Raw genomic sequence first — 15,681 nt, forward strand, 5'->3', positions numbered from 1 at the left:
AAGCCTGCGGGACGAATCACAGGGCACAGGGGGTGAACATTAACAGACATTGTTTGGCTCACATTACTGCCTCTTTGTTTGTTCTGATGACTAGCGGGAGATAGACATTCCCTGACTGTTTTAGAAGTGAGAGCTGCTGTCTGTACTATCACACCATGCCTGGGTTTGATTTAAAGCCCTCTCTCACACTCTCTGGAAGACAACACTCTGCTGCCATGCTCTTTGTTGACAAAACACTTCGTATCTTGCCCACTAGATACCAGGGTGCTGGATTTGGTGTCCGTCTGGGTGTAAGTGTGAGGCAGATAGGAAGATATGGGAAGTTTCAAACATTCTTGTCAGCTTTATGGCTTTGCGTAATCCCACCGCAACCCCACTACATCATAGTCAGCGTTCTCCTGCTGGGCTTGGCAGCCGGGGGCTCGTGCCTTACAATTTTCAACACTTAACACTGGAGAGAATCTCTCTGCCCCAGACGCTACTCATATCGGATTGTGTGGCGTACAGTGTGTGACTGAATGTCGATTTCAGAAATTTACTTGAATTCTGTCCACAATTCAGACACTTCTTAAATCTTGATCATGTTAATCCTTTACAAATATTCACCAGTTACTATAGTAACACTAATCACAGTATACTATATATTGTTAGTGGAAATGCTGTCTCGCCAATTTTGGAAAGTCTATTAGGGGAATGAAGGGAAGGCATGCCTTGTTTTTATTACAATTATTTCGAAATGTCTGTTTTTCATTACAAATAAAAGTTTCTTTTTTTATAAACCATGATTTATCTTGGTAATGGAAGCCATCAATGGTTTTGTTTGGTATTGCTACAAAATACCACCAAATATTATTACAATAAAAAAATAATAAAAAAATATCTATTTTTGTCACGTTCCTTCAGAAATCATTCTAATATGCTTATTTTGAGTGCAAGAAACATTCCTTATTATTATCAATGTTGAAAACAGTTGTGCTGCTTTATATTTTTGTGGAAAGCGTAAGACATTTTTACGATTCTTTAATGAATAGAAATTTCAAAAGAACAGCATTTATTTGAAATAGAAATCTTCTGTAACATTATAAATGTCATTATTGTCACTATTAAATGTGTCGTTGTTGGGGAATATATATATATATATGTGTGTGTGTGTGTGTGTGTGTGTGTGTGTGTGTGTAGCAGCTAAAATAATGACTATTAATGTCCAGCTGGAGTGCCTATGGTAGCCACCAGAGGGCACTCTTTCCATCTTTTTTATCTCATCAGGGACTGCATTTTCCATAATGCGTTTCCCAAACTCATTATGCTTGATTACTTTCAGCTGTTTCTCATTACCCTTGTTAACTCTGCCTACATAAGCCCTGTATTTTCACTCATTCTATGCGGAGTCTTTAATGTTGTTACATGGCATTTCTATGAGTGTTATCCTTTTTTTCCTAAGTTTTATTTCTCCCCATTTGCCTGTGTTTTCTGCCCTGTTGCTCACTTGTACGTTTTGCCCATGTGTTTGGGATTACGATTCTGGATTGTCCCAATAAAACTGTGTTTTGAAGTCTCTGAGCAGTTTGTAACACCTACAGCAAAATATGGTTCTTGATAAGAAGAAAATTCTTGTAATGTAAATGTTCATAAGGTGAAGGCCACTTGGCACATATCTCAATGGCATTGAAAGCACCTCGTTCATTAGAGTCATATTCATCCGTCTTCACCGTGCTCTACAGTCCAACTCAAAACCCAGTCTAAGCTCTGTATCAAAGAACGTTTGCCAGGGAGAGTAATTAGCCTATAAGAATAGCACCTATTGAATCCACCGCTTCTAAAAGTGTGCTCCGCAGAGACCTACTGCCCCCTAATTCATCAGAGGAGAGGACAGACAGACAGGCGCACACACACACACACATACACACACACACAGCACAGTGGATGGCATGTAGATCTGAAACGATATCTTACGAAGCTGTCTGCACCTTCTACATCGTTTCTGGCTCAAAACACTTCTCCTCTAAAATAAACCCTTTGCTTTTCTAGTCCTAACCTACTCTCTGCCCTACAAAGACCCCAGGTCGGCCACACACAACTGGTCACAGATTGAAAAACAGATAACACTTTCACTGGTTTTAAGATTAAACACGATGTCTGTTGTGCATTTTTGTGCTCCTGTCTGTTTCAAGCACTGAGATTATAAAAAAAAGTCACATTTATATAGGCTACTTACATAGGTTATTTAAGTGTAACCAGTATAAGTTCAGTACAAGTTAAGCACAATCAACAACATATGTCCTCCTCGTCTGGGTTACAGTGAGGCACTTATAATTAACAAATGGGGCCAATCCATAAACATGTTAAAATACTCACTCAACAATATGTGGTGTTAACATGATTTTAGTGTGCAAAAACTCGCATAATAATCTTTTTTGTGTAGTTATAGACAACATTTTTGCCAGAAGAATTAGGCTAATGGAAGCTTTTATTAAATTAATTAAATAATTCATTTGAAAAATAATTACATTTATAAATAAGCTTAACATGCCGCCTTCTAAATTCTTGAAATGTACTTATATTGCCCATTTACTTATATTCATAAGTGCCTCGTTCTTTTTTCTTTTTTTGGGATAATAACGGACAAGTCAAAATAATATTTGTGGTAATCAACATTATGCCACCAAATGCTGTTGAAGGATCGTAACTTGCATAAAAGCCAGAACATTCCCTTAAGTGTAATACAACAAAAGCATCTGTGCTTCTTTAAATGAACAGCATTTGATGATCTTCAAAAGCTGAATTCTTTTTCTCAGCTATGCCGGTGTAATTTACAATATAAATGAGAGCGCAAATGCCAAATGAGTCACATAAAACACAGTGGCGTACTAGAACTTCCTGTGTAATATGATTATAGTGTTCAAACGAGTCTATTCTGTGACAGCAGGTGGTAAGAAACCCATGATCCACTCACGTTATTCACACCGGTGGGAAAGAAAATCATTCTAAAGTGAGATCACTTTCAAAGCCAGTCAGTGATTTTCACCCCAAATTAGCGTTCCTGTGGTGATGAAGTAAGATTATCTCGCTGAAACCATTATACTAATTTTGTGCCCTGCTTTTGTTTTTCTTCTTAATTTGCTAGGCACATTCTAGGTCACTGAAGACGAGTAGCATGTGGCACGTGGTGCATATTTGACCGTCTGTCCACACTGAACTGTAATTCCATTCTCGATGGCCTCCCAGGGAAAAAACCACTGGTGCCTTTAACACTATCCCAGTGTCTGAGACATCTCAACTACCATGACATAATTTAGTGTCAGACTGGATGTTAATGTGACTGATTAAGTTGGAACCTTCCTGCTCATGGGCTTGAATCTAACGTTACACTCTTAAGAAAAAAGAAAGATCAAAGGCGTTCTAAATAGATCCCTTGTGTTCTTGACTCAATATTAAAGAACACTTTAATGTATGCCAAAAAGGTTCTCGCAAGTAAATGTCTTAGCCTTAATTATTGCATGATATACGTTCATGCTTAAATGGTTATCGTTATTATTATTATTATTTTGTGATAAAAGTGTTTACTAGCTGTTTTTAAGGGTATTTTTAAGAATTATAATTTAATAATGGCTTTTAATTGCCAATTTGTGAACGAAACTTCAAAAAACAAAACCTTCCCCGATGTCTAGTTTGTCTATGAAAGCCTGTAGACTGATTTTTATTTGAAGGACGTTTTTGCGAGGGAAAGGATGTGACGGTTACGCGCGCTCCCGAGAGCCTCTCTTCTTAAAAGTTTAGGATAATGCCGAAAGAACCATTTTGTACAGTAATGTCAATGTGTCATGCAAATAAAAGGGAATAATTCAAACTATAGTCTCACATAGTGAGATCTATAGCCTAATCTATTGTCAATATTCTCAAACTATCATAACTGAGTAATTTGAATTACCTCATCTGTCGACATGATGCCGGTGAATTGCAGATCTGGTGCAAATCACTATCATGATCAGATGCTTTCTTAACTGCTGCTTTCTCGCTGTCCTTTTTGTTGTTTGCTTATTTTGTTATTGAGAGGAAAGCACGCACATAATTACATATTCATAAACGTCACTCTCGTGGACGTCGTGGAGATGTTCCTTAAAGTATATCGCTACAAAGGTATTTCCAACTTATTTTTACCTCTAAAAGCGATGAACGAAAAAAAAAAACATTGTGGTAAGTATATCGGGGCCTTGCCTCACGTTCAGTCTCTTCTCTCTTGTAGGCCTACGTTACTATACATGTGCACGAGCCACGAGAGCGAGCACGAGCAGTTAGTTGCTGGCTGCAGTTCACTTAACGGCCACCGGTGTCGCTAATAACAAGGGTTTCTGAATTCTACATATAGCCAAAGACTATAGATATACAAAAAAGGGACTTTGACCCTTTAATTCATAAAATAAAGAAGAAAACAAACCCCTAAGCTTCTGTAATACAATAAAATATAAAGAAGGAAATATACAAGAGGAAAAAAAATACAAATAAATGATAAAGTAATGATAATGGTATGCTAAAAAGTTTCCAGGATCACTTTAAAACAAAAAAGGGAACGTTAAAACTTTATTTTAAGGTAACGTAGTTACATTATACTTACTCAAATAAGTACTGAGTAATATTAATTTACTACATGCATTTACTAGAGAGTTACAGTTAGGTTTAGGGTTAGTTACTTGTAATTATGCATAATTTACTGTTATTACTATAAGTACATGAAGTAATGTGTATCTACGTCACCTTGGCTTAGAATAAAGTGTCACTGGAAAACAATATTGACATCTTCAAGCCCTTGAAGAAATTGTTTAAAAAATCCCTAAATTTCTTAAGTAATCTGAAATTCTATTTATTTAAAGTATAAATGATTGAATATAACTTAAATATACTGATAATTATAGAAAATAATTAGTCAAATTAATAAGATTTAAATTATTTAATAGACATCCTGTTATGAGGGATTTGATTAAAATCCTTGTTATATGAATATATATTTTATTTACAAGTATTTCTGTCTATTGAAACCCTTTGTCAAGTTGTTCTTATAAAATAACACTGTCTCTTTGATGAAAGAACTGATGAATGGAGATAAAAATAGAATCTGACGATGTTGTGAGAGTATGCAAAAGACTGTCACCTTCGATCAGACCGATAAACTGTTCTTTAAACAGATAGACAGTCCAACACGTGCATAAACGCACATGACCAACTGATTATTAAGTGCTCTGCATCTTAAAAGCCAGTTCTGAAGTTTTGAACGCAGTGTTTTTGTAGAAACTATAGGCCAACTTAGGTTTTTGTGCGTGCTTCTGAATATGCATAAACATATCTGGGGACGTATGATATGACATCTCAGCCTTGTGTGTCTGATATATGTCAGTGAACATGGGTGGAGTCAGCACCAGAGAAGTGTAACTCTTCCCAGAGCGGGTGCTTCTTCCATATAAAGCGTTGCAGGAGCTCAAAGCCCTTGTTAGAACAGGAATCCTCAGTCACTTCGGCTGCAGCACTGCTATTGCTGCGTCTGGGCGCCCTGATCCTTTGCACAGCTGCAGAGAGGTGAGAGAAGGGCAGAGAGAGATAGACAGAGAGACATTACTACACAGCTAACAATGGCAGAATCGTCGATTAAGTTAAATCCTGTGCATTATTGTGCATGCATATGGACACTGTTATTCTGCTAGTCTGAATTTACAAATATTTTTGTATTGCAGTGATTTGTAAATAGGCTAATTGTGGGTTTAAATGTTTCTTAAAATTGCCAATGCAGTTGAAGACTGATATTGATGGAAAAATCCATTTTGGTTGGATTAAATACACAGTAAAAGTGGTGACATGCAATTGTTACCTTAAATAACTTTTTCTTCCTGATTTAATGCATTCAAATTATGGGTATAAATCAATTTATTCAGGTGGATTCAGTGATGTTAAATCATATTTTTGGACTTGAATAAAACCGGTTGATTTAGATGTTACCATTTCAAGTTTCACGGTTACGATTTTTTTCAGTGTATAGCGTTGATTTAGAAAAGCTGAATAAATTCTGGACTAAGAAGGCTGGACTACACAAACATATGTGATATAATTCACATGTGCATTTATAAATATTTATATAATTTATATTAATTTAAAGTTATTAACAGCATAATACATGTTTTAATTTTTTTCCTGTTCATTGTAATAGCATGCAGTGTCATTTACAACAACCTGCTTAGAGTTTAAAGGGAAGGAAGAGCTCATAAACGATAATCACACATACCACACATAACCACATTACATTCTGTATTTATATTCCTGATGCGGCAGGTCTTGCACACGTGTTTTGTAGAGTATCAGAGTACAGAGAGCACAGGAGCTTAACAGGAGCGGGAATGTATGTAGTGAGTGTTTGGAAGCTGAGGACGAATGTGCTGATTGTTCAGTGATGAGTGACGAGGACAAACAGAAACACTCCGCTATTGCAAAGTGAATGTGCAATACAAGAGTTCCAAAAGAGTCAGTTTTTGATGAACATTTTATTATTTATTTATTTAGAATTGCTGTTTGGCAATGTCATTGAGTGGCATTTCCAAGATGATGTAAAGGAAAACTCTAGAAATATATAATCGTTTTTGTTATTTATGAATTAATTAAACTTTATATTTATTAAGTGTTCTGCTGAAATTGGTATACAGGGGTCCTTTATGTGATGTAATTTACAGTTTTAGGAAAATAGTTTACTGTATGTCAGTTAAGCCACACTTTTTTGTGATTTTGAACGTTTTTATTTATATATATATGTTATACATCATAATAATAATATATTTGGAATAATAATCATATAGCCTACATAGACAAATGCACATTTACAGCTGGGCACAGTTTCTATTGAAAGACATTATGTTGTTAACGTTTACACACTCTAAAATGAACAGTGTGCTGAATATTCTTTGGTTTTCTTTTATTTCCCAGGACAGGCAGTGCAATGATTGAACTGGGCTCAGTGGAGGAGGGCAGCAGTCTGATAGACGAGCTGATGGAGTTGACATCTCAGAGCTTATGTCAGCTCGAGATTAAAGAACATTTCAACATCATTAAAGAAATTGGCCGTGGCAAGTATGGCCATGTGCTGCTGGTCACCCACCGTTGTAAAGGTATGCTATTGAGCCTTTATTCTGTATTAAGTCACTCACTGTGTTTTTTAAAAGTTCAGTAAGTTCTGTGATAAAAAAAAAAAAAAAAATGCATACCTGATCCCAGCATTAAAAAGTGAAATCTTGGGTTTTTAACTAACCCCTTTGGGGTCTTGTATCACCCTGAATGGATTTATTTTAAGATAATGACTTGCTGACTGTACATTTTTCAGCTCACAAATTATTACACTTACACAATAAATATGACACAAGACGAAAACTGTTTGAGAGCGCGAGTCCGGGTGAATGGACGAATGCAGCAATTAAATAAATTGAAACCGCAATGGGGTTATGCACTACAAAAAACCTCCGTATTCTATAAAACAGGTCGCATCGCTTCCGGTTCAGGTCTTTTGTGCTTCATCGAATATAGATACAGCTGTTTTTCTCAAGATACTGTCAAAGGAGTGAAAGATTATGTGTATTTTTGTCAGATGCATTTACATTGTTACTGTGCCTCAAGATGCAATCAACTGAAACTGTCTGTAAAGGTGTGAACCCACAGGAACTGATAGGTGTAGGCCAGACGGCCCACACAAATCTTGTGTATATACACACAAATCTTGTGTATCGAGTCTCTGTTATAAAGTACTTTGGGTTAAGATTTTTGAAGGACGACATGCTAACATCGCTGCTGAAGAGCTGCTACACTTCAAACCTTTAATAAATTATTCTCCCCAGACGAACTCTTGTCAATCGTACTTATTTTATGTATTAGAGAAATCGAATACATTGGCGAGCCATCCAAACGACCGCTCATCCAAATATAGCAAAATCTAACCGGAGCAAGCAAAGATGATCATATCTGATGTCCATTGTAGCTATATGCAAATTGATATCTAAAAGTTTTTTTTCTTTTTTTCTCATGCATGAGATGCATGAGACCTGCTTGATCATGTGACGTTCGGCTTCAAGAAAACGCATAAGAATCGTTTTTATTCTCAAGATGGTAAATGGACACCACTCACTGAGTTGAACATGCCGAGGTCATGGCAGGCGTACTATTTGAAATGTTGCCTGTGGAAAAACCCTTCTGTTTGATTTAATAAAATAACCTAGAATATTTTGGACTTTTATAAAATCAGTTTAGATTCAGTTCCCACTTGAAGCACATTTTTAGGTCATCTGACAAAAAAACTTTATATAACAGCTAGTTCATTTATGTAGGCCTACCAAAAGCATAAAATATTTTTCATTATTATACTAATTAAAGCAATTTCCTGACCAATAATTTGTGGTTACGACAACTAAAGTGTTTAGCCATTTTGGGCATAGCCCTTTTCTTTTCTTTTTTGCCCATGTACATGAACACCGGAATCATTCAGTACCATGTGTATGTACTAAAGTACTATAGTATTACAGTTTGATAGAGTTACTGCATGGACACTTCTGTTAGAGATCACTTTGAGCAGTGCAGAAATGATTTAATGCTATTTAAATGAAACACTATCTCCTCTTTTACACTCCCTCAAATCTTAATGCCAAGACATCATAACAGCTGTGAAAATACTTTCCACTATACGTCATCATTTTATGTCTCTATAGAGCACCATCTATGAAGGCCAAAAGTCCTCTGATCTTGTGTATTTTTCACTGCTGATTGTGTCACAGGGACTCCAATGGCTCTCAAAGTGCTTCCCAAAGCCTCGACCAAACTGCAGGGCTTCCTGAGAGAATACTGCATCTCCTTGCATCTGTCCTGCCACCCATGCATCGTGGGCTTGTTTGGAATCGCCTTCCAGTCCAACGAGCACTACGGATTCGCCCAGGAGCTCGTCACAGGACGGGACCTGTTCGCCATCATCCAGCCACGGGTGGGTGCTCAAACATCATCAGATCTTTCCCTTTATTCATATGCACTAGTAATGCTAGAACTGCCAATTCACACACGCATGGGTCTTTCTTCAACTACGGGCACTTTAAAACTCAAACATTAAAACTTTTTACCATGCCACCATTATTTTTACTACTTTTCAATTGCATTTTATATATAAATTTGTCCTTTGTCCCGGACATTCAGTCTTTAACTATAACAATTCATCATAAAATAATAATTATTAAATGTTTCATTAATTAAATTAAATACATAAAATTTGACATTTGTGACCCTGGACCACAAAACCAGTCACATGGGTGAATTTTTTAAAATTGAGATGTATGCATCATCTGAAAGTTGAATAAATAAGATTTCCATTGATGTATGGTTTGTTATGATAGGACAATATTTGGCTGACATACAACTATTTGAAAATCTGGAATCTGAGGGTGCAAAAAAAATCGAAATATTGAGAAAATCGCCTTTAAAGTTGTCCATTTATGTTTGCGATTGTGCTGCATTCACTCACAAAAATAAATGTTTTATATATTTACAGTAGGAAACTTACAATTTAAAAATCGATAATTTTGACCCATACAATGTGGCTATTGCCACAAATATACCCGTGCTTCTTATGACTGGTTTTGTGATGCAGGGTCACATTTAACCCTGGAGAACCCAAGAACCCTTTTCTTCTTTGGAAAATTATGAACTATGCATTAAATTACTGCTAGAAGTTCACTGAACACCAAAATATCCACTTTTTCCATTTTAACCCTTTATTCCCTAATTTAGGATTAAAAAAATATGTAGGCTACTTTTTTTTTTTTTTTTACACAAATTACAAGGTGTTGATCATGTTGGAAAGGATGCCACAATTAGTGTAAACTAGTGCCAAAAGGCCCGTGCAAAATCAGTTTTTGTGTGTGTTTTTAGTAATTGTTGGTTTGGTGTATTTGAGTGCTCATTGTTACAATTACACAGCAAAAGTTCAATGACATTTTTATTTGTGCATGGTAGAAAGCAAATACTGATACTGACATAATGACATACAATACAGCTACTTAAGCTCCACTGCTTTCTTCGACCCTCTCTGTGAGGGTCAAAAGCCAGAGCGGCTAGAGCGGCAAAAGCCAGTGTGTGCTTCTTTTACCGATATATATTTACCGATATTATTTTGCATTTCTAATCCAAACAATGTCAAACTTGGAACTGCACTTACTCGTGCCCGTAGCAATACACCTGTCAAGTTTGAAATCCATCGGACTAACGGTTCGAGAGATATGCGAATAACAGACACACACACAGACAGACATACTGTACAGACAGACAGACGTTTCTAGAATATAGATAGATATTACAGTAAAATCAAGATCAATATCTCATTTCAATATTAAATTGTGCATCATTTCCAATAAATCTGTAATAATGTCAAATGTTATTTATTTGTGTATATTTAATACTTAAGCCCAAATAAGTCAAGATTTTTTTTTCTTAATCTTTTGTGATCATGATATTTTCTTGGTTTGGAGGTAATAAAAGCACTTTCACACACACTATATATATATAAATATACACAAATAAATAATATTTTTGTACTTTTTGCATCATTTGCATGCATATATATATATATATATAACATGGCCTGGTTGAATTCTAATGTAGAATGCGGTCTGTTATTTCTTGATAACAGACCGCTGCTAGTATAACACACCGTTGCCATGAAAAACAGAGCGTTGCTATGGACGCAGGATTCTAACCGTAGAGACGGAACGGACTATTTTCTTTAGCGGAAGCAATACAATGGTTTTAAAATCAATAAACTCCTTTTTAAATTAATATTTTGTGTCAAATTATTGATTTATTTGGTGGGTAGCCTCCGCTTCGCGTCGGGGTCCTGATCAGCCTGTCGGGGTTGTATTCGCTATAACAACCGCCTCGCCTACATTATCCCTTACATATATATATATATATATATAGCCAGACATACTGACTATGTCTGTCATTGCCAGATAGCTTCCAAATCAATGTCCGACACTTGAGAAGGTTACAATCTTATCGTCACAGACACTATGTGTCTCCAGATGTGGTATATTTTATGTCTGCATGCTTATATAAGGATGTCTGTCAGATGCTGATTAAATGCATTGCGGACTAGAGATATGATGGGTGATGATTTTTTTATTACAGATTTTTTTGTCTCAGAAAATAATGCACGGCCTCTGAGGGCTTTCATAACTTCCAGATACTTTAAGAAAATATTAGCAATGGAATAAGCAATGGAGTCACTTTACAAAAAAAATGTCTCTACCATAACATCCAACACAGAGTGATTCCATAATTTGAAATGGTGGAATGGTGAAAATGACATTGATCGGATCATTTACTGTTGAGCATGCAAATGAAAGAAACTAGTGAGAAACGTATATTTTAGGTTTATTTTATGTCCGCAGTGCCAAAGTGCCCATAGCTGAAGCAAACACTTGCACAGTATGTGACTAATAAAGCTCCAGACCCTTAACATGCCAGTGCAGGCCTGGAGTGACTTTAAGGATCTGGAATCCAGACCGCACGCTAAACATGTTCACATGCTTTTCGTACTGAATAAGGAGCAGGAGGTACGCTTGACATATTTCGGTAATGTTCACATGTCTTAGGAAATCTTGGAGGGTGTAATGTGTGAGTAAAAGAGCAGAGCAGCTGTTTTTCTCTGTCACAACATGAGTCTCTGTTACTTCAACATATCCAGTGAAACCTTAAGCCAGACGTACTGAAGGATTGGAAAGATTTAAAGGGGTAATAACACAGCAGGGGCTCCTAAACTCATGCAATCGTATATTGCAATGATGTTGTCTTGACAAAGTTTTGTATCTGCACATAAGCAGGGTTAGCAAAATGTTATTTATATACATTATACACTATTATTATATGTTATGACACAGTCAAATCAAAATTTATTCAGACACCTTGCTATCCTAACTTACATAAATGTACTATTGTGTCCTTCACCCTCTAGTAAAAACATATCAAAAATTATATATGGTGTCTGAATAATTTTTTGTTTGACTGTATATATATATGTACTCAAAAATATGGATTTACTGTATTAGTTTGTCATTTTATGTCATTTATATTTCATATTTATTTTGTTACCAAATATTACAGTTTTTTTTTGTGCCATTTTTGTGTACAATATAACCTACTTTTAACAAAAGTTTATTAATAAACTGTACTGTATTTCTGTTGTTCTCCAGGTGGGCATCCCTGAATGCGCAGTGAAGCGCTGTGCCGTTCAGATCTCTTGTGCTCTGGAGTTCATCCACCAGCGTGGCCTGGTCCACCGGGACATCAAGCCTGAGAACATCCTGCTGCTGGACACACACTGCCGGCGGGTCAAACTGGCCGACTTCGGCCTCACCCAGAGACAAGGAACCTTCATCCGCTTCATATCAGGCACGCTGCCGTATATGGCTCCAGAGCTGTGCGCCATGGTCTTAGAGGAAGGTCAGAAGGAGGTGAAAGTCCCTCCGCTCAGAGTGGAGCCCACTTTAGACACCTGGGCCTTTGCTGTGCTTCTATTCTGTATCCTCACGGGCTTCTTCCCTTGGGAGCGCTGCAACGACAGCGACGATTTCTACGAGGAGTTTGCAGACTGGCGCAGAGCGCCGGCAAAGACCCCCGTGCCGTCTCAATGGAAAAGGTTCACACCCATGTGCATGCAGATGTTCAGGAGGATGTTAGCGCTGGATGCCAGTGAGAGGTGCTCCATAGGGGAGGTCAAAGGTTACGTGGGTAAAGACTGGGTACGAGCGAAGGATGCCAACGGATGGGTGGGAGAAAACGGGAAGGTCAGCACGTCCACACCGAGCCCTTGCAGAAGCAGCCACAGTGGTGAACAGTGACGGTGTTATATGACAAATTAGCAATCAGAATGTGGTGCTAATTGCAATGCAGACAGATGATTGGTGGGCTGAACTGACGTCATTAGAGGTGTTGATATAGATGTTACTTCGGAGAAGTAGTAAAGAGTAAGTAGTTTACTTAAAGAGTAAAGAGGAAAACACTAATTTGCCACGGTATTGAATTATTGTGGATTAAATACAATTTAGGCTGCTTTGACAGCAATTCATAATTAATTGTCTATATTAAAGTAAATATATATGAGGATTCAAGCTATAACATAATACTTGTAATGTATACTGTTATGTTTATTTGACCTTAGAAAACCTTTGTAACAAAACACTTTTCTACATGATCTGATTCGCACATGGTTAGATGCGGTTTGTGTAAAATTGTAGTGAAATGTTCTTGAAATCTTTATTATTGTTAACAAACTCTTTATACCAATAGTAAGGGCAGAGGAAGCAGGGATAATTGTAACGCTCAATATATGACATTGACACGAGACGCCATCTTGCTCAAAATGTCCGAAACTTTTTGGCAATGTTATTTAAATAATATCTGGGACAAAATCTGTCTACAATGCCATTATAAATCTTGCTTCAAATCAGCTTAAATCGTACATTAATTATTTTTCAGGCTGGTCCATGCACATACATAGAGTAAATAAACAGGCGGTGCCTCTCTCAAAAATGTGGTTGACTCTTTTAACCGAGGACAACAGCTGCCATATTGAGCGTTACAATTTTTCCCATTTATTTCTATATGAGTGGACCGTCTCCTCCCCTTTAATCTCTGACGCAGGTATGAACACGCACAATTCAAACCTCTACCTCCACACAAAATTTACAGACACTTTCAGGAATGATCCATATTGTATTATTTTATGATTTGCCAGTCAGTTTTGTTTCTAGCATAAATGAGGGTCCAGTGAATGAAGAATACAAAGAAGACAAACAGACAATAAATGTAGTGTAGATGAAGGGTAAATTTTAAACAACTGTTGTATTTGACTCGTGTTTCTATCCAAGTTTATTGAAATATCTATTATATATTTGTATAAAATGTGTATAGATTTCATATCAACTTGTTTGTTTTGTTTGCTGTGTGTATTATGAGACCCATGTCACTATTAAAGGCTGTCCTATATTATCTCCAAGGATAAATCTAGTGTTTGAGAATGTTGTGTATTAACTAACATTAGTAGTAATATAACCATTTTAGTTTACTTGTACTTAATTATAAAATTCAATAATGGCTGCTTATGTCAAAAATGGTGGAGACAAAATTTCAAAGCTTTATGCCAAACATTTCCTGTGTAAAGGCAACATAATATCAGATATGACTTGCTTTTAAAACATTTAACTTAAGCATTTATGTCCACTTGCATTAAACGAACATAAAACTGCCCTTAAATGTCAAACCAACTAAGTATTGATTTACTTATAGCATGATTTAAAAAAAAAAAAAAATCATAATGCATGAGCTTGAGCAAAGAGCTCTAGACTACTTGACGAAAGAAAGAAAAAGGATAATTTGCATTAACAGCAATTCAGTTTAAAAATAAAGTTCCCCGAGTGAGGTATAGTTATATACCCTTGAAATATGATTGACAGGATTAAACAAACAAGCACCAAACCTTTTTTGTTGCAAAATGTGCTTTGAAACCCCTTCTAAGCCACTGATGGCCTTTGCTTGTAACCCCAGTAATTTATTACAGTACATACAAACACTCTCAACTACAACCTTCTCTGTTCAACATTCAGAGACCTCCAGGCATCTGTTGCAGCTGGTGTGGTATTGATGGATTCTGGGCTGGTGTTTGTTTAGGCCCGGCTCTAGAGAAACTGTCCCGGTGGTGCGTCGTCACGCTGGGGATTTGACAGCACTTCAGAACCCGGCAGCTCCCTTTGCTTTGCAGCATATTTAGAGCGTTACACTAACCGGGATAATGTTACCGCAGTCCCTGTGAGCTGGTCCAATCAAAGACCTTCATTACTAAATACTCTAAAGCAGCCAAAAGCCCATCATGGGGTAAAGGGTTTAACAGCTTTCACTGAAGCTTGACTCCTCAGCAATGACTCATAATCTGTTTCGGTTGTTACTTTGAGCCAGATTCTTCTTACAAAGCGTCTGGCAATAACAGCGTTTCGCTGGTCACTTTATGGAAAACGGACACTTTATGGTTGTCAATTAATGCAGTGAACTACACCTGTGGTTCCTCTGCTTGGACTCCTGTGCAGGGTTATTATCGGCAACTAAAACATTTCTGTTCATTGAAATAAAGCTGAAATAAAGTTGAAAGACTTAAACTAAACGAAAATTTGCCCTTAAACGCATACCTCGGGTCTTTAGTGACCCGGGATGTCATTCACTACCCTCCCCCTCATCAACCTTCTTGGTATAGAGAGGGTATGCGCGTGATGTCATCGTCAGCCGAAGTGACTGTGGTTACGCCCACTGAGTGGCAAAAAGACTGAGTGGCAGCATTGGTTTTCAGCGTGAATGCCATGGAAAACACACAACACACATCTAAAAAGGGAAAGAGCTTTGAGTACAAAAAGATTTGACAAAGAACTCTGAGGTATATTTTTACAGACTGCCGAAAGCTACAGAAAAGAGAAGCAAATGGGTTGCTGCATTTCCTAGAAACAACCGGACTCCAGGTAGTGAAACATGGATTTCCAGTTATCATTTTATCTCAATATGTTGAATTTTGGGGTAAAATCATATCCTATATATTGTATTGTTATATATTGTTTTACCAGCTCATCAATTAAATAT

The 15,681-nt window shown here is 36.9% G+C and overlaps 1 protein-coding gene across 1 annotated transcript; it reads left to right on the forward strand.

Annotated features, from left to right (window-relative positions):
* Window positions 1-5,506: 5,506 nt before the first annotated feature.
* LOC311277909 (serine/threonine-protein kinase SBK1) lies at window positions 5,507-14,597 on the forward strand. The gene is made up of 4 exons (XM_084388390.1): window positions 5,507-5,568; window positions 6,961-7,142; window positions 8,793-8,995; window positions 12,252-14,597. The coding sequence occupies exons 2-4, from the start codon at window positions 6,974-6,976 to the stop codon at window positions 12,897-12,899; spliced, it is 1,020 nt and encodes a 339-aa protein (XP_084244516.1). The 5' UTR covers window positions 5,507-5,568; window positions 6,961-6,973; the 3' UTR covers window positions 12,900-14,597.
* Window positions 14,598-15,681: the final 1,084 nt, after the last annotated feature.

Source organism: Rutilus rutilus (genome assembly GCF_951802725.1).
Source record: "Rutilus rutilus genome assembly, chromosome: 19".
NCBI classification, from domain to species: domain Eukaryota; kingdom Metazoa; phylum Chordata; class Actinopteri; order Cypriniformes; family Leuciscidae; genus Rutilus; species Rutilus rutilus.